General features: G+C 44.4%; 2 protein-coding genes across 4 annotated transcripts; one reads left to right on the plus strand and one right to left on the minus strand.

Annotated features, from left to right (window-relative positions):
* Positions 1–2,779: 2,779 nt before the first annotated feature.
* LOC119856851 (olfactory receptor-like protein COR4) lies at positions 2,780–3,796 on the minus strand. The gene is given in 3 exon segments (XM_038404883.1): positions 2,780–3,268; positions 3,270–3,316; positions 3,319–3,796. Coding segments are annotated over 3 exon segments (1,014 nt in total).
* A 6,180-nt stretch (positions 3,797–9,976) lies between these two features.
* On the plus strand, positions 9,977–20,871 carry LOC119856867 (olfactory receptor 1020-like). 3 transcript variants are annotated; one of them, XM_038404914.1, is made up of 2 exons: positions 9,977–9,998; positions 19,958–20,871. In XM_038404914.1, the coding sequence occupies exons 1-2, from the start codon at positions 9,977–9,979 to the stop codon at positions 20,869–20,871; spliced, it is 936 nt and encodes a 311-aa protein (XP_038260842.1). The 3 variants fall into 3 exon arrangements, with proteins under 3 accessions (XP_038260842.1, XP_038260841.1, XP_038260843.1); XM_038404913.1 differs by lacking the exon at positions 9,977–9,998 and adding an exon at positions 18,782–18,815; XM_038404915.2 differs by lacking the exon at positions 9,977–9,998 and having other exon boundaries at positions 19,930–20,871.
* The last annotated feature ends 982 nt before the right edge of the window (positions 20,872–21,853 follow it).

The following is a 21,853-nucleotide window of genomic DNA, read 5'->3' on the forward strand; positions in this document are numbered from 1 at the left end:
GGGGGAGATCTGATTGAGGTCTATAAAATCATGACTGGTGTAGAGAAAGTAGTTAAGGAAGTGTTGTTTACTACTTTTCATAACACAAGAACTTCAGGGGTCACCAAATGAAATGAATAGGCAGCAGGTTTAACACAAATAAAAGGAAGTATTTCTTCACACAATGCACAGTCAACCTGTGGAACTCCTTGCCAGAAGATATTGTGAAAGCCAAGACTATTACAGGTTTCAAAAAAGAACTAGATACGTTCATGGAGGATTGGTCCATCAATGGCTATTAGCCAGGCTGGGCAGGGATGGTGTCCCTAGCCTCTGTTTGCCAGAAGCTGGGAATGAGCAACAATGGACGGATCACTTGATCATTACCTCTTCTGTTCATTCCCTCTGGGCACCTGCCACTGGCTACTGTTGGAAGACAGGACACTGGGCTAGATGGACATTTGGTCTGACCCAGTATGTCCGTTCTTATGTTCTTATGTAATGATGTTAAACCTACTCAGGGCCATTATACCAGCACAGTATAGCCACAAAATGGTGCAATCTGGCCACACCCTGTTACAATTGGGCCCTGATTTTCTTCAAATGCTTTCACGTCTATCCACAGCTTTATTCTATAGCTTGTCTCTCTTCCTTTTAATGATCGTTTCTGAATCAGCTAGTGGATTGTTTTCAAAGCAGCTGGCCTATGGAATCCTTCATGTTTCAATCCAGAGTTTAGGATATTTGACACAGAGGAGGAAAGGAAGGGGCAGGCCTTTGGGAATTCATATGAGACAAATTTCTTATTAAATCAACTCCCCTCCCTTCTATCTCCTTTTCATGCAAAAATGTCCTGCGCTATGAATGTCAGGTGTGGTATCTACTGGAAAGGACATACACACACCACACCAAAGGCATCCCGATGGCTTAGTTATAAGAATGTTCTTATTGATAATGCTAACCATTTTCTACATCTGTCTGAGCCACATCATTGGACTCTTATTGAGGGGTGACATCTTATTCCTGCAGTAGTGAATGGGACAGCTCATGTGGATCAGCATTGTTCCGTATTTGCAATGTGTGTAAAGGACATATATGGCTCCAGCTACTGCAACGATTGAGTATCTCACAATCTTTTAATGACTGTGTCCTCAGAACACTTCTGTGAAATAAGGAAGTGCTATTAACCTCATTTTACAGAATTTCAAATGAGGGGCTAAGTGACTTGTCCAAGGTCACACACAGCAAATCTGTGGTAGAAATAGGAATTTAACTCGTCTTCCAAATTCCAGGCTAGCACCCAGACTGCCGGCTCTTCCTTCCTTAGCAGAGAAGTATAGTTTTGTGTGTGTAGAATTGAACTTTATGCTTCATTCATGGTGCTGTGTGGGAACAGTTGATCATCCAGAGGACAAAGAAACTCAGCCTGTGGTCTGCTTTTGGCCAACTCCCAAAGCATGAGTCCAATGCGACTGTGTCTACACTGCAAACCAATAAAGGGCTTGAACCGTGGGTCTCAGCTTGACTCAGGTTCAGATCTTCTATCGCTGTGGGGTCCTCGGACGCTGGGTTTGAGCCCTTGGTTAGTGCAATTTGTGTGTAGATGGAAGGGAGCTTGACTTGAGCATAAGTTTGAATCTTGGGCTCACATTGCAGTGTGGACCTACTGTGAGGTGATTGGTGCTTTGGGTATTCACTGTTGTAATTGACCGTGCCCAGAAGATTCAGAGATGGAGAGTGATTTTGGTAGCCTCTGTTTATGGGTGCCAACTTCAGTCCCCTCCTCCCTGATTTCCAGAAATAAAAGGTTCCACCACTCCAGCTGAAGTCAATGGGAGCTATAAGTACTCAGCACTTAGGAAAATAAATCCCAAGGCCTTTTACATTGAGATCCCAATAACAGTGGCATTCACACTCAAATATTATTCTTGAAAATGTGTCTGCATATATTTGGCCACCTGAACTACCTGGTCTTTAATTGCTTGACTCCTAAACTCACAAAGAGTTGTGTGGGGGACTTTTGGTGTCAGTACTGATGAAATATTATATCTGACTGAACATTCATGTAATTCTCCCTTTTAACAAAAACAGTTTTGAATATAATTTCACACACACAAATGTCTCCCAAAAAACAGATGAGTTGGACTGTGGGTCTGATTAAAGCAGAAAGACAAAATTTATTTGAACAAATATCTGTCAACATTTTTGAAGTATAAAACCAGTCCTGGTTATTGCTCATGACTCCATGGTTGCAGTGTGAACTTTTCCCTTTTATTCAGTAATCCTAAACAATAGTTCAATCACCCTCTTATATATTACACTAAAAAATCAATTTCAAATTATTTGATTATAGGCACAGGGGAGCTAAACCATCATTTAATAACTGACATGGACTTTTTATGCATATAAGGCCTCTATTCAGCACTTAAATACATGTTTAATTGTGAACATGTGCTTAAGCCCCACTGATCTCAAAGAGAGTCATACTTAAACATGTGCTTATGGACTTTCTGAATAAAAGCCATGGGCAAGTCTACACTGCGGGAACAGTTTGATCTAAGTTACAGAATTTGAGTTTTGTTAGTAGCATAGCTCAAGTCGACGTAGCCTAGAGCTACATACCATGGGGTCCACTCTATGCTGGGTCAACAGAATAAACTCTCCCGTCGATTTCCCTTATTCGTCTCATTCTGATGGAGTACCGGAGTTGATGGGAGGGTAATTGGGGTCGATTGAGTGGGTCTTCACTAGACCTGCTAAATTGTCCCCTGTGGATTGATTGCTGCAGAATCGATCCACCTCATAGTTGAGACAAGCCCTGTGTGTGCAGAGCATCCATTGAAGGATTTGGTTGTCCTATTATGACACCCTTTGCGGAAAAACGGGCCCTCAGTTTTGTCTCTATTACTCTCCTCAGGGCGTCCATCACATCTTTGTTCCTCAAGCTGTAGATGAGGGGATTCAGCACAGGGATCACCAACGTGTAGAACACGGAGGCCATTTTGTCTGTGTGCAGTGTGTAGCTGGCGCTGGGTCGGAAGTACATGAAGAGAATTGTCCCATGGAACATGGAGACGGCCGTCAGGTGGGAGGCGCAGGTGGAGAAGGTTTCGTGCCTGCCCTCAGTGGAGCAGATCTGCAGCACAGTAGCAATAATTAAGACGTATGAGATGAGGATGGTCCCAGTGCTGATCACCTCAATCAGACTGCCAAAGAGGAAAACAAGTAGCTCATTGACATAGGTGCCAGAAGAGGAGAGCTTTAGAAGTGGGTTGATATCACAGAAAAAAATGATTCAGGATATTGGAGTGGCAGTAGGAAATCTTAGCAAACCGCTCATGTGTATCACAGAGTTCAGGAAGGCCCATAGATATGAACCAGCCACCAGCTGTAGGCAGTGCTTTGGTGACATGATGACCGTATACAGCAGCGAGTTACAGCTGGCTACATAACGGTCAGACGCCATTACTGCCAGCAGAAGGCACTCAGAGATGACAAACAATAGGAAGCTAAAATATTGGATGATGCAAGCTGTGTAGGAAATAGTTTTCCTCTCTGCTAAGAAGCTCATCAGCATCTTGGGAGCGATGACTGTGGAGTAACAGGCATCCACGAGGGACAAATTCTTGAGGAAGAAGTACATGGGGGTGTGAAGTCGGGGGTCGATCCTGATTAAGACCATCATTCCCAGATTCCACACTAGGGTGATACCATAGATCACTAGGAACACCGCGAAGAGGGGGACCTGCAGCTCCAGACAATCTGTCAGTCCTGTGAGAATGAACTCGGTCACTGCCGTACAATTTCCTCCAGCCATTCATTCAGCCTTGGGCGCTAGCTGCGGAATCAACCATAAAGGAAGGCATTAGTTCTGATGCCAATGGTGTATGCTAATATAAAGAACAGTGGTCATATGCACAGAGACCCTTTGAGTTGTGGAATGGAACCTGTAACAACTGATGGGAAAACCCAGAACTCCTTCACTTCTTCTAAGGGAGAAAAAAATCCTTTATCTCTAGGAAAGTGCATTACCCTGCTATTTAGTCTGATTTACATTTTGACCCTTGATTCAGCTGATATTTTAATTTCACTGATCAGTGGAGTGCCTCACATGAATAAAATTAAGAAATATGTGCAAGTTTGAGGAACTGGGACCTTAGACAGTAGTAGGATCCGTGGATCTCCATTATACCTGGGAACAATAACATGGATAGGAGGAACGCACAGTTTGCATCACACTTTCTGGTTATTGGGTGACAGTTTCCCCCACCGAAATACACCTCCATGTTTTTAAATCATCGGCTGCCAGGCAATACACAGTATGCACCATTCATTGAGGAAATATTTCAAAAATTGAACTTTCAGATTTATCCCTTCTGGACACTACAGCCATGCTGACTAAATCCTGTAGCTTCTTGTTCTTTAGTTGCTGAAAAATTAACACACATATACTTCTGATGATTAGACTAAAAGCGTGTAGCAGGAGTGAATATTTCTGAGAAAATTAACAATAGTGAACATATTTTTAGAAACATATATTTATAATAAGAAAATATTCTCTGAATAGATTTACATTTTAACATGTCTTTAAAGAGATAAGAATAATAATATTCTATTATGATTAGTGGGTTGGGATCAAACTGTCTGTAAACCTGTTTCATCATATGTCAATATCCTCAATGCACCTCTTTCCTCACCCCGTGTCACAATAGTGATTGCCACATCATAAAATCGTTAATTGTATTTAGCTCATGTCACACATTCCAGTTTGTAAAATTATGAGGATGGCTTGGCTTTCATTCATAACATCCTGTCAATGTAAAAGGTAGAGAACGTCTAGTGTGATTAGCAGATACGTATGTGTTATGTTTTCTGTGGTGAAAGATCAAGAAGCTCTGTGTGTGTGTGTACATATTCATACACATACCATACATACACACGTGTCATTTATTTCTTTACCCACTCTTTGGTTTTGGCCAAATAGCATGTCAGTCAGTCGGCATTCAGACAAATATTACATATAAAATGATTATTGAACTTCAAAGTCAGCTTGGTTAATGTGCAGTTCTACAGAAGGTACCAAGGAAGAAGGACTTGACTTCTTTCATCAAATGTATCCAAGCAAAGAATGATAGGTCATTAAGGGCTTGATCCTGCATGGATCTTGCCTCAGTCCAGCAGAACATTTAGGCAGCTGCATTATCTTTTTATACAATCATAGAAACGTAGGGCCTGAAGAGGTCACCTAGCCTACCCTCTACCACTTCTAAACCTTTCATCATTTTTGTTGCTGTCCTCCGGGCTGTCTCCATCTTTCCTGAAGTGGAGCACCCAGAATTTTAAGCATGTTGATTTCAATGGGGCTTCTTACATTCTTAAAGTTGCTTCAAGTTAAGCATGTGCTTATATGTTTCTTTGGATTGGGGGTAGCGTGCTCAGTAGCTTGCTGGTTTGAGCTTGTATTATGGGTGAGCTGAGAAGTTGGGAAATAGCTGTAGATCGTAGCAGTGCTGTTTAGTGAAAATACAGAGAAACTGGAGGGATTTGACAGCTTTATATGACATATTGTATGGATCCAGATGCTTAAGGGATACTAAACATCATGCTTCAGGGCTTAAATGAATCTCTAACTATTAGAGTTCAGGACAAGATGCGGGGAAGGGTTGATTATGCCACATCTGACTATTAAAGGTCATTAAACCTTCTTTTGAAACATCTGGTACTAGCCACTATCAGAGACAAGACACTGCACTAGATGGAGCTCAGGTCTGATCCAATCTGACAATTTCTGTCTGTTTATTCAGTGTTTCAAAAAAGACAAGTGAATCCAAATGCCCCTGCAGGCCAAATTCCTTCTAAAGAGAGACTCTGAACCAGAGGTCAGATAGTTGCATTATAGCAAATGATATATGCAGGCAAAATTATATATATATGAAGGCAAAAAGTGATCTCAAAAGAAGTGGCGGAATTCCCCTCTACATAATTCAAGGAAAGATGGACTTTAAAACATCAGAGAAAAGACTAATGTAAACACATTCTACATAATGCTCCATAGAGCATCTGAGCTGACCATGTCACTGGAAAAGCCCCTTCAATTCACAGAAATGGTTTATTTTCATTGGACTCAGTCATTGTAGAACATCACTCCTTTGCTGAGCAGAGACAAAGTGTTAATGAACATGCATTCCAACATGCCGTGCTCATCACAACCAAATCTCCACATTGCACTCAGAGACAGAGCTGCACTGCACACTGCACTCAGAGTTTAGACTCAGGGAAATGACCTCTAGGTTTAGAAGACTTCCCAGTGAGAATGCTCAACCATCACTCCCCACATATTTAATATTGGCCTCACTGAAGTCTATGGCAAAATTCCCATTGGTTTCAATGGCCCAGGATTTCAGCCTAGGTGTAATATCCCCTGCAATTTAGTGGACAGCTGCACTGGGCAGTATCTGTGCTTGGGCCACGTTTCTCATGGTAGAGAACATTGCAATAATCCACTCTGAAAGTCACCTGGGGTATGGACTATGAGAGAGAAGTCATGTGAAAGACTCAGAACAATCTGCTTTCTGTTCCCACATCTTCTGATGTCCTCACCAGAGAGCAGTGCCCCTTCAAGATTATAATTTTATCCTGAAAGAAAAATATGGCTGCATTTCAGATTCAAAGAATCAACAAGTTGACTTCTGCAAATTTCTGCCTTGGGCAAGGTGACCTGAAAAGAGCAATTTCCTGATGTAACTAACAAAGGGAGATGGTTCTATTGAAATGGTAATAATGTTCACTCCTACCTTCTGAGAGATGTTGTTCTCGCTATGCCAAACATAAACATACTTCCAACCTATACTTTGAAATCATCATTTTGGGAGAGGATTCCTGTAGCACTTTTGAGCTCTGATCATCTAAACAAGCACAGACAGACTCATTGAAAATTACCATATTTCTCTTGGGGACATGGGATAATCACATGCAGATGCATTATCTTGAAAAGTTTTGCAAAGGTTTTTGCCACTACGGGGATATGGGCTCTGTGGCGGGATGTAGAACCCATCCTCTGCCTCCCTGACCCAGCGCCTGGCATATGATGCAGGTTGGAGCAATTCAGGGGAAGGTCAAGGTGTGGCCAGCCTGCATTCTTTTGTGGTTACACTGTGCTGGTGTAATAGTCCTGAGTAGGTTTAACATCATTCTCATCACTGATTCCCAAGGGGCTGTAACAATGTGGCAGAGAGCATGACTGGGTCCCTGGCATGCAGCATCGCTGCTCCCACAATGGTACCTGCCATGTTCCATCCTGTTTGCCGGCCCAGGGTGCCATTTGCAATGTACGATGCTGGTTTTCCAATTTATGTGAACTCTGGGAACATGACCTTATGTCTGTGAAACTTCGCAGCCCAATTAAATGGGTCTTATGGATGGTTCTGAACAGTCACCTTCCAACCGGTTGGAGTCTAGAACTTGAAACACCAGGAAAGCTGGTGGGTGCACACATTCAGGGTTCCCGTTTGGCCCTGTGGTAGAGCAGTCTCCTCCAAAACCCCACTCCTACCCTGCTCATGACCTCCTCCCAAGTACCCCCTGGTGGTCTAAGTGGTCCTGCAGCACCCTGCCATCCATCTCTCCCTCCTCCAGGCTCCACAGCTGCACTCACAACAGGATCAGTCTCGCCAGCCCTTCCAGCCAGGTTTTATTATTTTCCAAGAGACAACAAACTAAAAGGAACATAACAGCATAAGACAATTTTACTGCTTGCCTTAGTCTCTGCTCTCGGGGTCTTTCCTCCAAGGTTATTGCCAAACTCTCTGTCTCTAGCCTTCCTTCCTGCTCCTTCCTTTCTCTGCAGCTCCTGCAACTCTCTCAGACACTTCCTCTTCTGCTCCCAGCTTATCAGTAAGAGAATCCACTGATCTGTGTTCAGGTGGGCGTTCTTAGCCACTAGGGTTGGCTGAGCTCAGGCCTCCAGTCCTTAAAATGCCAAGACACCCCATTATAAGGCTATTTACGGGGACAGGCCACAATTAAAAATCTAGGTCTTTTCTACATCACCTCCCACCCTCTCTGCTTTACCAGTACAGCTAGCACCAATACCAGGTCTTTCATTCTCCCATTTCATTCCCTGTGTGTTTTCAAATTGCTTCCTCTTCATGGAACGTCCTCACCACACAAGTTCCCCAATGCACCACCCTTTCTTTAATAATAATAATGATTATTCATCAAAAGAAAAAGAAATTCCTAGTTCTTATATAGTCTGCTTTCTTTGTATTTTTCACTCTGCCTTAGACAATAGAGTCTTTGTATTTGGGAGTGTCCTTACTTTTTCTGCCTTGTAAAGCACACGCTGTTGATACTGAACAGATAAATAATGGATACATCATGCACAAAAAAAACCCCTTTGTCATAAATGTTGGTCTCGTCAGTAAAGTAAGCCATAAAAATTAGGAAATGCGCAAAGAACCAAAAGCCTGCAAAGTCAGGCACTCTCAAGTTAGGAAATATCAGAATGAGCATTGCCCATGCAACATTAACTCTGCAATAAATGAGGCAGGGATCCTAGAGACAACAGATTCCTTCAATACACAGCCCCAGAGCAGAAAATCCTGTGTACTGAATAAGGAAGGGGTCCTGAGGGAAAAAATAATACGGGATCATGTAATTAAAGTCTGCATCATCATGCAAATGCACAAGAGGACTGAATTAAGGGTGCCAGGGCAATATTTATTTGGATATTTGCTAACCTGAGCAAGCTAAACTTTGTAACCTTTTAATCCTTTTTAAAATCTTGATTTTGTATTTCCTAATTATTGTATGGTTTCATTTATTGATGAAAGCCAACTTAAATAGCATTAATTGAAGGGTTTTTTGTTTATTAATTTCTTTTTTTTAATCGAAAGAAAATATTTTATATATCTGCTATTTAAACAATGAAGTTCTTACTCAAGTGTTGTTTTCAGTATATATTTTATTGCCATTCTTATCATTGTGAAAATCCCTGTTTCACCACTCAGTGCTGTGTTGATCAGAGTACAGAAAGTAATTAAATTAAACTGTATTAAAACAAAACTCATTTTATGCAACTTCCGTTTAAGGGAAAGTTCTAAACTGTAATCCTTAATTTGTAATAAGCAGATAAACAATATCCAAAAAAAAGAGCTGGAATTTTGCATCTTATTTTCACCTAGCCCTTACTAAGGAAAGTAGCAAACAATTGCCCTTTGAAAAGAAACACTGTACCGTACCACAGGACAAACCCAAATGAGCACAGCAGAAGACTGTCCTGCTTATCCAAATCCGGTCCTATTTCATTACAAACATTCTTTCTGTGATGATGTTCTGGTAATAAGGGGGCAATCAGTTGTCAAAGGTAGCTGTTGCCACGGCAGCCGGGGGCTAGTCATTCTCCCCAAGTCTGGCAATGAGCTGGAGGCAGGGAGTGCTGAGTGTTGGATTATCTCTGATGTCACTATGCCACTGCTCAGGCAGCACCAGTGGGCAGCAAATGTGCACTGTGTGTGTGTGTGGGGGGGGGGAATAGGCTTTCCAAATGCTCCTGTTTCCCCAAATTTCCTAAAGAAACCAACAACATAACACTGAATGCACATGAGTGATTGTTCCAAACGCATGCTAATTAGAAGCTGAAATTTGATTCAAATTCCCCATGGCATGTTTCAAAACCAGTCTTGCAAAACAAGGAGAGACCTTGTAAAACAGAATATTTGGATGCTCTGATGTATTTGTGATTGTGTTGAAATTGTGAGTTTAAATTTTGGGCATGGTTCCTGGACGTGCTTGCATGCTATGGAGCTCAGAAATCAGTCCATCCTGATCTTCAGTGTCTGGGGGTGTGGGCCTCGAGGACCAGACTGAGACCCTCATTGGCTAGGGAAACCCAGGAAGCCAGTAAAAAAATTCCAGTCCTCTTAGCAACCAAGCCTCCATAATCCAAGGAACACCTGAGGGATGCGGGAGACAGAGGGATACTGAGAATGTCTAACTCATGATTGAAAATATAGAGATGTGTTATTGGCTTTGGAATGGGGGACAAGTATCAAATCCGTCGGGATTCTTGCCCCAAACAACCATCACTCATTGTCCTTTTGAGCACAAGGACTCTAACATGCCTGACATGCTCAAATCTCTTGCCTGCTAGGACTTGGAGAATTTTCTTCATCCCCATGATACAGAGGGAGAGAGAAAAGAAGTGACCTCTCTTTGGTCACACACCAAGGTCATGCTAGAGCTAGAAAGGGAAGCATAAGAAAAACTTTGCATGAAAATGTTTTGCATTTAAAATGGATTTCTTAAACAAAGGAAATTTGAAGTGAGGTTAGTGAACTGAAATGATACGTTCTGGTCTCCACATGTTTCTAGATTTATGAACCAGTAGATCCCTCCTCTCACACCTAGTTTTTATCCATAGATTGAGGGAGGAAAACAAGTTTGCCTGTTTTGTGAACTCCCAATGGCTTTCTTGAATTTCAATGAACTAGTCATTCAACTGAACTCTTTGAATAAACTGAAAGGAAGACAATATTTTCTGCACCTTTCAAGAAAGCTATTGCTGACCAAAGTTGGGTTAGCATTTCAGCTAACTTTGCTTCCAGGGCCATAGCTATCATGTCAGTGGTGTGACTCTCTCAAAAACTTGGCAGTGAACATGTTCCACTTCATGTTATTTTTTCCTCTTCTATTTAAATTATTTAAGAGATTGTCATAAATTTCGCCCTTAATTTAAAATAGATGATTTTTTTTTGTCAAGCTGGGTCTTACAAATCTCTAAGGATGAAGACTCCACCCCCTCCATCAGTCACACTCAGAGCCAGGGAGACTGGGAATACAAGAAAATCACCAATGAAAGCTAGGAGTCCAGACTCTCAACCCCCTGGCCTCAGTCACTACAACAGGTCACACTCAGAGCCAGGGAGACTGGGAATCGAGTCCTGCTGGCATGTCCCAGAGCTGGAAGGGAGGGTTCCTCTAGTGGTTAGTGTGGGAGCCTGGACAAAGGACTCCAGGGCTCCATCCCCGGCTCTATCCCTGACTCCCAATGCGACCCTGAGGCAGTGGCTTCTCTTGCCCAGGCCTCTGATTCCATCAGTGGGGCTGGGGACACTCCCCTACAGCCCGTGGGTCGTCACGCTTCAGGAATGTACGTGAGGTACGAGGAGAGCTGGAGATGGGAAGTGTGCTGCTGGCGTAGGTCAGTGTTGTGAACTCCTGGTTGCTAGGCTGAGTTTATCCATCCCCTGGCAATAAAACATCATCTTCTTTTCACAGCCATTTTCAATGTCCAGGCTTCTACCCCTTGCTCTGCTGGCAGGGCATTGGGCAGCACCCTTTCCAGCCCACCTGGGTGTGGGAGATCGAGGAGGAGGACAAGAGACTAAGCATCGGTGAGTATCTGCCACCCAGCGCTTTCCCATCGAGAGCGAGTGGAGTTCTCCAGAGCCATCCCCAGTGTGGTGGGAATGGCCCAGCAAGAGGGCTCCCAGCCCTTCCCTTGCAGGAGATTGTTCCCCCGTCGAGAGTCTTTGGGGAGGGCAGAACCTGCCAGGTGCTGAACACCCACAACCGCAATCAGTGAAATCAGTGGGAATTGTGGGTAACTCCTGCCTCCTAGGATTGGCACCTTGTGAAATTTCGCTGGGGACTACCTGGGTTCTGCTCTTTCCCTGGCCGGGGAGGGAGCGGGGCCTACTGGGGTGGAGGTGGGGTGTCTGCTCCCCACAGACACTGAACCAGTTACAACCCCAGTCTGTGCAGGGCGACACTGGTTTCGGGAAATGGGACGGCTTTCCCTGTCCAACTCCATGGGGTTCCTGAGCCCTGGAGCTGGTGTAGGTGGGGTGGGGAGGTCCCTACCTGACCGTCTCTCTCTCTCTCCTCCTACCCCACTCTTAGTGGGTGGAGAACAGGGCCAAACAGCTCCACTTCCTCCATGTTGTCCCATGTCTGTGCTTCTCAGCACAGAAGCAGGGGCGGGACACTCTGGAGCCGTGCTTCTCCAAAGTGGCCCTGATGGAGAGCATTGCAGGGAGTGGGACCCCGTGCCCAGCCCCCTGGGGTGAGGGAGCCTGACATGGGAGGAAGAGTTAATGGGGCAGGAGTGGGGAGCAGAGGACAGGGGTTCCTGGGGCTGAGGGCTGGGGAGCTGGGAAGGGGTAAATTCTGATACTCATGGGGAGCTGGCAGTAGGGGAATTGTAAGGCCGGAGGGGCAGTTGAGGCTGAGGGGAGGGAGGAATTGGGTGGGAGAGGGGGAAGGAAGGAGTAAGTTTGATGGATGAGAGGAATGGGGGGCCCAGCTGGTTGGGGGGGAGGGTGACACTGGCCCCATGCCTAGAGGCCAGTTTCGGAAGCATCAAGCTGTCAGGGCCTTGGGGCTAGCCCAGAAATGAGAGCATCCTCAGAGCCAGGGGTTATCCTCAGTAACCATTGCAGTCTGGGAGGGGTGGCCCGATGTGGAGCCCCTCCCCTGTCATCACTGCTCCGACCTCCCCATGGCCCATGTCACCCCGTCACAGTGAATGTCTGACCATCCCCCACCTGGGCCCAAGCCACACACATGGTATCTGAACCCTTCCCATCCACAAATGAAACTCCCCCTTAGCACCCTGGGGCAAGGAAGGATCCTCCCCATCTGGCAGGTGGGGACTGAGATACAGAGGAAGGGCTGTGCTCCTGATCACAACACTCCTGGGGGTAGATCTGGGGACTGGACTGGGTCATAGGATAGTCCCTTTCCCCCAGGGGCATCTTCGCTTTCTGCCCTTTATTCTCCCCTCCTACTAGGGGGGGTCTCTGAGTGTGAAATGAACAGGGAGGGTGATGGGGTCCTGGCTCATAGCCTGGTGGGAGCTCCCCTTGGCTTGGATCCCAGGGTCAGAGACATCTTTGTCACCTTGCTCTCCTTCTTTTATTCCAAGGAAGGGAGACCCCAATGAAGGGTCTCTAGGGCTCCAGGTGGGCAGTGCCTAGAAGAACCTGTAAGTCAACCTGGTTCTTGCCTGCATGCACCACCCTGCCTGCCCTGCCCTGTCCTCCGGTTCCTCGCTATTGAACCTTGCTTGACTCTTGGTTCCCGTCTCTGGCTATGACTTTGGCATGACCCTTGGCTCCAGATGTTGGTTACCAACCCTGGCTTAGTATTCTCCTTGCCCTTCTCTCGCCTTGCTCCAGGCCCTCCACCCACCCACACCCGCATTGACTCCTCCTCCTGATCTTCCTCAAGCCCTCAGATTTTGACTACCCGGTTTTGACCTTCGGCCTGTATCTGGACTCTTGCTTGACATGGATTTGGCTGATCTTTGGTCTCTGACCACTCGGCTTCGACCTCTGGCTTGGACTTGGATTCTGGCTCTGGTTCTGCTTCTGCTTCTGCTTTGTCGATGGACTCTAATCTCAGTTTGGACCCTGGTGTGTCCTTGGTCCTTGATTCTACCACCACTCTTAGCCTAGGTACAATCCTGCACCTCGCTGCGACTTGCACTCCAACCATTGGGCCTAATTATCAGATGCAGCACGTGACATCAGGTGGTGCAACTTTTTGCAGAAAAGCAGGCTTTCTGCAAGTAAGTGGCCCCTATGCAAGAGGGACACACCACACCAGGTGTGAACCATGACCTCACTACATGAGCCTCACCCGGGGATGCCCCTACTGGTGTTGTGCAATGGAAATGACTGAAAATGTCAATGTTCCTTGAACCAACCTCCACCCCTGGACCTACTCCACCATTCTTGACTCGGACACCCGGCATTCCTGATAAATACCTGGATTACATGGATACCTTTGAAAGAAATGGGGACTCGTTGCCTCTGCACTGGGACTATGACTGCCCTATTGATCTACAACCTTCATTGAAAGTTACCTTTGGCCGTATTTACACATTGTTGGAACCAGAATTTTTGGCTCTCCTAGCATACAGTCATGAAAACCAGTCCAAAGGGTTTATTAGCTACTCAGCATTTCCCACAGGTGCCCAGGGCCTTTTGGGGAAGAATAAATGTGGGACTCTACTATGCTTCTGTTTAGACAATTGGCCCCTGAAGAAAGTGATAGTTTGGAACCATAACCCCCTGCTGTGAATCCCACATTTGTTGGCTCACAGGAAATTTGCAAAGGTTTTTATCAAACTACATCTGCAAGGATTTGCAATCTAACACTCATTTGGGCAGGGGACAAATGGAAGACAGATTTCAAAACACACTATGGACATTTTAACTGTCTGGAATGCTATTTGGGCTCACTAACGTCCCCTGCCCTGCAACACTTCATCAGTGACATATTTGGGGACATTGTGGATCCACAGAGTGTCATCTATTCAGGTGACATACTTCTCTTTTTGGAGAACCCTGAGCAGCACATGTACCACAGCCAAAACTTTCTGCCATTCCTCTTCCCTAATGCTTATCAGGCAATGACTTCTCCCCAGGAAGCAGAATAACTCACTGTGTTAACTAACTACACCAGAAAATTAGGTTGTCATAAATCCACATCCCTGAGTGATTGTAGTGAAGCCAACCTAAGTGCCTATGTAGGCAGTGCTAAGTCAAAGGAAGAATTCTTCCTTCAACCTAGCTCCTTCCTGTCGGGGAGGGGGATTGCTTACGCCAATAGGAGATGCCCTCCCATCAGTGCAGGTCATGTTTACACTGTAGTGTTTTAAAGGTAAACCAGCCCTTACATTAAGTGGACCTAATCTTAATCTACACAGACTACTTCTATACTGCTGCTGGGAGCTTGCCTCCCAGCCCAGTTATGCAGACTCATTTTAGCTCCTCTAGATCCAGTGTGCTAAAACTTACCATTTAGCCATTGCGACACAGACACTGGCTCTAGTTAGCCGCATGAGTTCGGATCAGGGATTGTGCAGGCTTGGAGATGGCCAGCTAGTTTCAGCTGCCACAGGTGATGCAATGTCCACATTACTATTTGTAGCATGCTAGCTTGCGTGCACACTCTGAGGTGCAGTATAGACACACCCACAGTTGCTGTAACAATGGGCTGCTTGGAATTTCTCTTGGTTCAAAAGAGACCTAGCACAGAAAATATAATCCAAAGAAGCAATCAGATGTTTAAGCATATAGGAGAGAGGACCTTTAAACAAAAAGTTCTGCTCAATATTAATTGTAATATGGAATTATAATAATGGTCCCTTCTGGCCTTAAAATGTGCAAATCTATTATCTATTTTATCCCTTACGCAATCTGATATTCTGATTTTGTCTTGCTGGCTTGTGCTGCATCTAGGAACATAGCTCCCGATCCTCAATGGTATTTAGGCACCTAACCCACAAAAATTTGGGCCATAAGAAATTATCTTAATGGATCAGATTACAGTGGTGCCACATAAGCCAAACAGTGTGAGCTAGCAGATTCTACCCATTTTAATAAGTTTTAAGTCGCCGATATTGATTTATATTTTAAGTTCAGTTTGTTTTGTATGTCTTTGGGTTGTTTCTATGTACAGGATTGTCTATTTGCACACACGTGTAAACTAAAATGATGTAAACATGGCACCAAAATGCAAATGAATTGGCCCATAGGTGCTGGACCTAGGGGTGCTGCTGCCGCACCCCCCGGCTTGAAGTGGTTTCCATCATGTACAGGATTTACAGTTTGGTTCAATGGCTTTCAGCACCCCCACTATTAAAATTGTTCCAGTGCTCCTGAATTGGCCGTCAGTAGATTGTGTTTATGTGGGCTGCGGACCTTACAAAATGCTCTCGTGGTCCATATATGGACTGCAGGCCATAATCTGTGCACCCCGGTATCAGAACAATGAGAGATGTAGTTTTGCCAGCCACCCCAGCTCTTTGAGGAGAATTGCTACATGAGACACCCAAATAATAACTCTCCTAAGGCCACAGGGAAACTTTTCCAAAGAGACATTTTTTAGTTTTCAGTCAAAAGTTTTAGGCTGAACATTTCTGGGGTTTAATATTTTCTTTAAGAAAAACATCCCAAAAAGAAAAACACAAATTGCTGTGTAAAAACTCCCGTTTTGTGACAATCAGCTGTATTTCCATTGTTCCGTTCTGAATTTGCCAACTTTCCATTTCACTGGGGAGAAGCTGTCGTTCAGCCTTCATGGGAACACCAGAGAATGTTTCACTGGCAGTTACTGAACTTAGAACACAGAACTGTGCGTGAGCTGTTCAAATCCTTTGTCATCAGTTAATGTCACCTGCCATTGAGCTGCCCATTCACACAACTTCCAGCTAGGTCCCTCTGAAGTTTTCACTCTCATTCCCCAGCCCCTGTCGTCTGCAAATTTTGCCACCTTACTGCTCGTTCCCTGTACCAAATCATTAATAAATATTTGAAGCACCACCTGTCCTAATGCGGAACATTGTGTCGACCCATATTTTTCCCTGTTGCTGTGTTGAAATTGACCTTTTATTCTACTCTTTGGCCCAGATGCTCAAAGGTAGGTAGGCTCCTAACTTCCACTGAAATCAACGGACATTACGTGTCTAGATATTTCTGAGGATCTGGGCACTTGTTTCCTGTTGCGTAACCAGTTTCTCATTCATGAAAGCATTTTGCCTCTTATTCCATGACTACCTAACTTCCTTAATAGCCTCATGTGAATGACTTTGTCAAAGAAAGTCCAAGTATATTACGTCAGATGGTTCCCCCCATATTCACTCTTTTGTCAACAAAATAAAATTATAGCAGATCAATGAGGAATGATTTTCCATAGTAGAATCACAAGTTGTTAGTCTCTATCATGACATGCTCATCCTAGTATTTTTTAATTCCATTTCATCATCACTACTAGAGAGACACACACATTATTGCTTATATAGGGTGAGATATGTCCCAGGCCATGCCCTTCATCCCATTACTCTCAGCATCACTCTAGGTTACTGCAGCCCTTTCTGAACTCCTGAGTCTGCCAGTGCCCCTCAATCCTGATCTCCAGCCATTTTTCCCACTCCAATCCCAGGTTTTTAGACATCTCTTGGGGTGAAAAAAAACATCCTAATCCTGATCCATTGCATCCTACGTGGTAACTGCTTATAAAGTTTCTATCTCTGGGCTCTCAAAAAAACAGTGTTATGAATTACTCAATTCATATTTTCTCTGCAATTACAAAATAATTAAATAAATGTAATGGAAAATGCATTTTCAATAAACTTTCCCACATTTACTCCCGACTGGAAGTAATTCTTGCTAGGGGGAGGTTCAGATTTATAGAATGCATAAAACAGGGGAAAGGGATGGAGAGCAGCATCAACACTTCAAAGAACTTGAACAAAAAGTTAGCAGCCAACAGATTGGCATCCCACTATCTACTGCTCCCATGTGACCTAAAGGGCATTTTAATGATGCCTTTTGTGCCAGACCTGAGATTAACAGCTCTGAGGGATTCTGTCTCCAAATGGCACCAGACCAAATAAATACGTCCTGCCACTAATTACACCTTTTGAATCCAAGAAAGAGAGATGTCTCTCTTGCAACAGGCAGCTTTAACATTACAGGACAAAGACTAACGTGAGTAAAAGAAATGTTTTTGTTTCTTCAACTACCTGGTAAATACACCCAGATCCATTCTTTTTACTGAGAAACAGGGTTGTTGTTTTTTCTGTTCTCAAAATGGAGACTCTTTTACCACCAAATGTTGTCTTGATGATCTCTCATTGTAAAATTTGCAGTAAAATGGGATAAAAAGCCTAAAATACCCTGAATGCAGCATGTGATTTTTGGGGGTGTCATATATGGGGCTAGAGACCCTCAGCTGTTGTTGCAATAGAGCTGTGATGAGTTATACAAACTACAGATCTGGCCCAATGTGCTTTAATCAGCTAAGTTATTGTATACGCTCCCGAAAGGAAAAAAAGGAAAAGGTAAGATAAAAATACCCCTTGTTTGCTAGGAATCAAGTTGCAAGGGATTTTTTTTTCTGTAAATGCAGTTCATGCTTTTGAACAACAAATGTTTACATTTTAAATGTCTTAGAGCAGGTCTTCTGCTCTAATAATTAATTATTAATAATTAATTAATTAATAATAATAAATATTCTAGATTGGCAGCCCTAGAGAGAGAAGGTCTCTCTCTGTAGAAAGAAGGTCCTGTACAGAATGGGCAGCACTGGCTTCCCCCAACACACCAGTCTCTGCGCTGATGGAAGGTCTTGCAGGTTCAGAGCGGATACACAGAGATATTTGAATGAAAATAAAAAGCTCGTGTATATTTCAGATTTTCTCATTAGTTTGAAGTGGAAGAACAAACACATTTGGACCCACTTTGATTCCAAGGAAACATCTCCCTGGACGCTGTCTGACCGACACTCCCTGCTACTGGGGCATCTCATTGTGGAGTTCTAGGTAGCTATCGATCGGGTGTGTATTCACTATGAAGCTGCTTAATGTCTCTGCTTTCAAAATTCCTTCTGAGAAAGAAAGGACAGTCCTCCCACTGTCTCCATGCACGCTGGGTACATGAGAGAGATTAACAGAGCTTCAAAGTATGTCTACACTGCAGGAAGGAAAAGTAACCCATGGCAGAGAGTCTTAGAGGCCAGGTCAATTGATTCTGCCTTGTTTGGCTTGCACTACAGGGCAAAAAATAGCTGTGTAGACATTCAGGCTCACATTGGAGCCTGGGTTCTGACACCAGGCCAAGAGGGAGGGTGATCAGATATTGCCATAGTGAGCATGGGGGGAGGGGGGAGGGTATTTGTGTCACTGTTCAGTATATTGTTTTTCTCTTGAATGGTGATCTTTACCAAACCCACTTGTGCTGCTTCTGATTCCCCGCCAACTTATGCCAGTTCCATGCTAGTGCCAGGGGCCAGAATGGGTGTGAGAGCTTCTTTCAACCATGCTTTAAGTACAGCCTCTCTTTGTTGAACTTTGCTGCTCATTCATGCCTCCTTTAGTTATGTGAACACCCCCTTTGTGAATATTAACTTAGTTATCTCCAAAATAATTGTCTTTGTTGAATTTACTCTGGGACTTTATTCCAAATGTGAGGTTTTGTCTGACTTGTCATAAATATATACTGGTTCCTAACTGATGGTTTAATTATGGAAGGATGCTAGTCCTGCAATATAAGGCTGGTTTTCAAACACCTCATCCACCTTTCTGCTCTATATTAGGTTGTTGCAGAGTTCAGAGAATCAAAGAACCATAGGGTTAGAAGGGACCGCATGGGTCGTTTTCTAGTCTAACCCTCAGCCAAGATGCAGGATTTATTGTTTCTGACCAACCCAAGACTGATGGCGATCCAGCTTCCTTCTGAAAACCTCCAGCGAAGGAGCTTCCACAACATCCCTTTGCAGATCTGTTCCATTGCCCTACTGTTCTGACAGTTAGGAAGCTTTTCCTGAGGTTTAATCTAAATCATCTGTGCTGTAGTTTGAACCCATTGCCTCTTGTCCTGCCCTCTGTGGCAAGACAGAACAACTTTTCTCAAACTTTTTTATGGCAACCTTTCAAGTATTTGGAAAAGAGGAGATTAAGGAGGGACATGATAGCCGTCTTCAAACTAAACATACCCAGTTCCCTCAGCCTTTGCTCACATGGCTTCATTCCATCCCTTTGATCACCTTTTTCACTCCTCTCTGGATCCTTTCTAGTTTGTCTACATCCTTTCAAATCATGTCTAGCCATATAATACCATGAAGAGATATTAGCAAATGCCAATGCCTGCTTGGGATGCAGACTTAGAAAGATCACTTCAGAATTTTCAATTTTATTTTATCATCTGTTTTCTTTAAAAGGAGTAAAATCTTGGCAATTATACAGACGCACATGCAATTATTTTAAGTTTGCAAATGTTACACAGCCAGAACAGCCTAACTTGTTTTTTGTATTTTGGCTTTCTACTGTATTTCACAATGGTGGTATCCACCTCCCAGCCCCATATGGTTAATCTTGTATCATAAGCTTTATCTTGGCTGTGTTTCTTTCTTCTACCCCAACAGCGTCGATCGCATCTGGAATATATGGGGCATGGCAATCACACTGGAGTGTCCGTGTTCATCCTTCTAGGATTCAAAGGCAGCCGATCACTGCAAGCTGTCCTCTTTGGGATGTTTTTGCTTATCTACACCATGAGCCTTGCAGGGAATCTCAGCATGATCTCTTTAATCAGGATCAAGACGCGGCTACACACCCCCATGTATTTTTTCCTCAGCAACTTGTCCCTTGTAGACGTCACTTACTCCTCCATTATTGCCCCTAAGGCACTGGTGAACTTCTTAGCAGAGAGTAAAGTCATTTCCTTTGCTGGGTGTGCCACGCAATTTTTCTTTCACTCCTTCTCTGTGAACTCTGAAGGTTTACTTCTGGCTGTGATGGCGTATGATCGATTCATAGCTGTATGCAAGCCGCTGATGTACACGCTCATTATGTCCAGGAAAGTCTGTGTACAGCTGGTAGCTGCATCATACTTCTATGCCTCCATTAATGCCACTGTGCATACAGGCTCTTTGTTCAGTTTGTTCTTCTGTGGTCCCAATATCATTGATCACTTTTTCTGCGACCTCCCCCCACTCCAGAAACTCTCCTGCTCTGACACTCGCATGGGTGACACAGTGCATTTCCTCTTCGTTGCTTTAGCTGCATTAAGTACTATCCTGGTCATCCTCGTTTCCTATATTTCTATCATGGTGGCCATCTTGCGGATTCGCTCCAACGAGGGCAGACGCAAAGCCTTCTCCACCTGCGCCTCCCACCTGACGGCCGTGTCCATACTGTATGGGGCTCTGTTCTTTATGTACTTACGACCCACATCCAGCAACACATCAGAGTACGACAAAGTGGTGTCCGTGTTCTATACCCTTGTGATACCCATGTTGAATCCCCTGATCTACAGCCTGAGGAACAAGGAGGTGAAGGACGCCCTGAGGAAGACAATATGCCATAAAATTATTCCTCACTGAATCTAACTGAGAGGATGAGTTTCATGATTTAATAATAAATAGAAGTGAGAGGAGCTGGCCTGAAAATGGAATTTCTCTCCTGTGGAAAATGTTGAGATTTCAAAAAAAAGAAGAACCATCCCAACTCAGGACAAAAAGTTAACATCTCAAAATACTTTGTGGGACAGAAATTCTGAAACATTCCATTTTGGGAAAATCAAAATGGATTTTTTTGGCTGGCTGGCCACCCACCTAGAAGGCTCTTCCCAATTTCACTTTCTCTCTGTTGGTAGAACAGAGCTTCCCAAGCACGAACTTCCCAAGAGGATAGCCAGGGAGCTGTCCTTTTGACTTCTCCAATGGCAAATAAAAACAAAAAAATCAGCAAAAATAAAATTTTCCTCCCTAAAATTTTGTGAGAAAGGTATGTTCTACCAGAAGATCATCCCAATGGAAAATTCCCAACTGGCTCTAGCGATGTGGCAAAAGTGAGATCTTACAGCTGTTACCCCTATCACTGGGCCTTGCATGGTGAGAAAGAAGGCAGGAGCAACATAAGAGGGAGATGCTTTTTGGCTCCAACCCAGAGAAGCGGATCCAATGGCCGGAGAGGGCTGAAGGAAGGGGGATCAGCAGAGAGGCTTACATGCTGATGTCTCCTTGCAGAACAGTTGGATCCTAATGGACAGTGAGAAGGGCCAGGGGAGCAGAGGATGCTCCCTGGCAAGGATGTGGGAGTGCTCACTGGTAAGTGGGGGGTTGCACTGGAGAAAAAAGGGCTGGACGGTGGGGGGAGGGTGGTTGGGGGGGCTGTTCTGACACAGGGTTGGAAGAGGACAGCTAAGGAGCTGAGCTGTGGTGGAGGACACTGGGGTATGGGGAGAACAAGGGCTGTATGCATTGGGATGGTATGGAGTACTTCCCTGGAAGTCAGGGAGATCCCAGATCCTGGGTATTCAGGCAATCACCCCTCCCCCCACAGCACCTGGGTGACAGGAAGCCT

The sequence above is a fragment of the Dermochelys coriacea genome, chromosome 6 (assembly GCF_009764565.3).
Source record: "Dermochelys coriacea isolate rDerCor1 chromosome 6, rDerCor1.pri.v4, whole genome shotgun sequence".
NCBI classification, from domain to species: Eukaryota; Metazoa; Chordata; order Testudines; family Dermochelyidae; genus Dermochelys; species Dermochelys coriacea.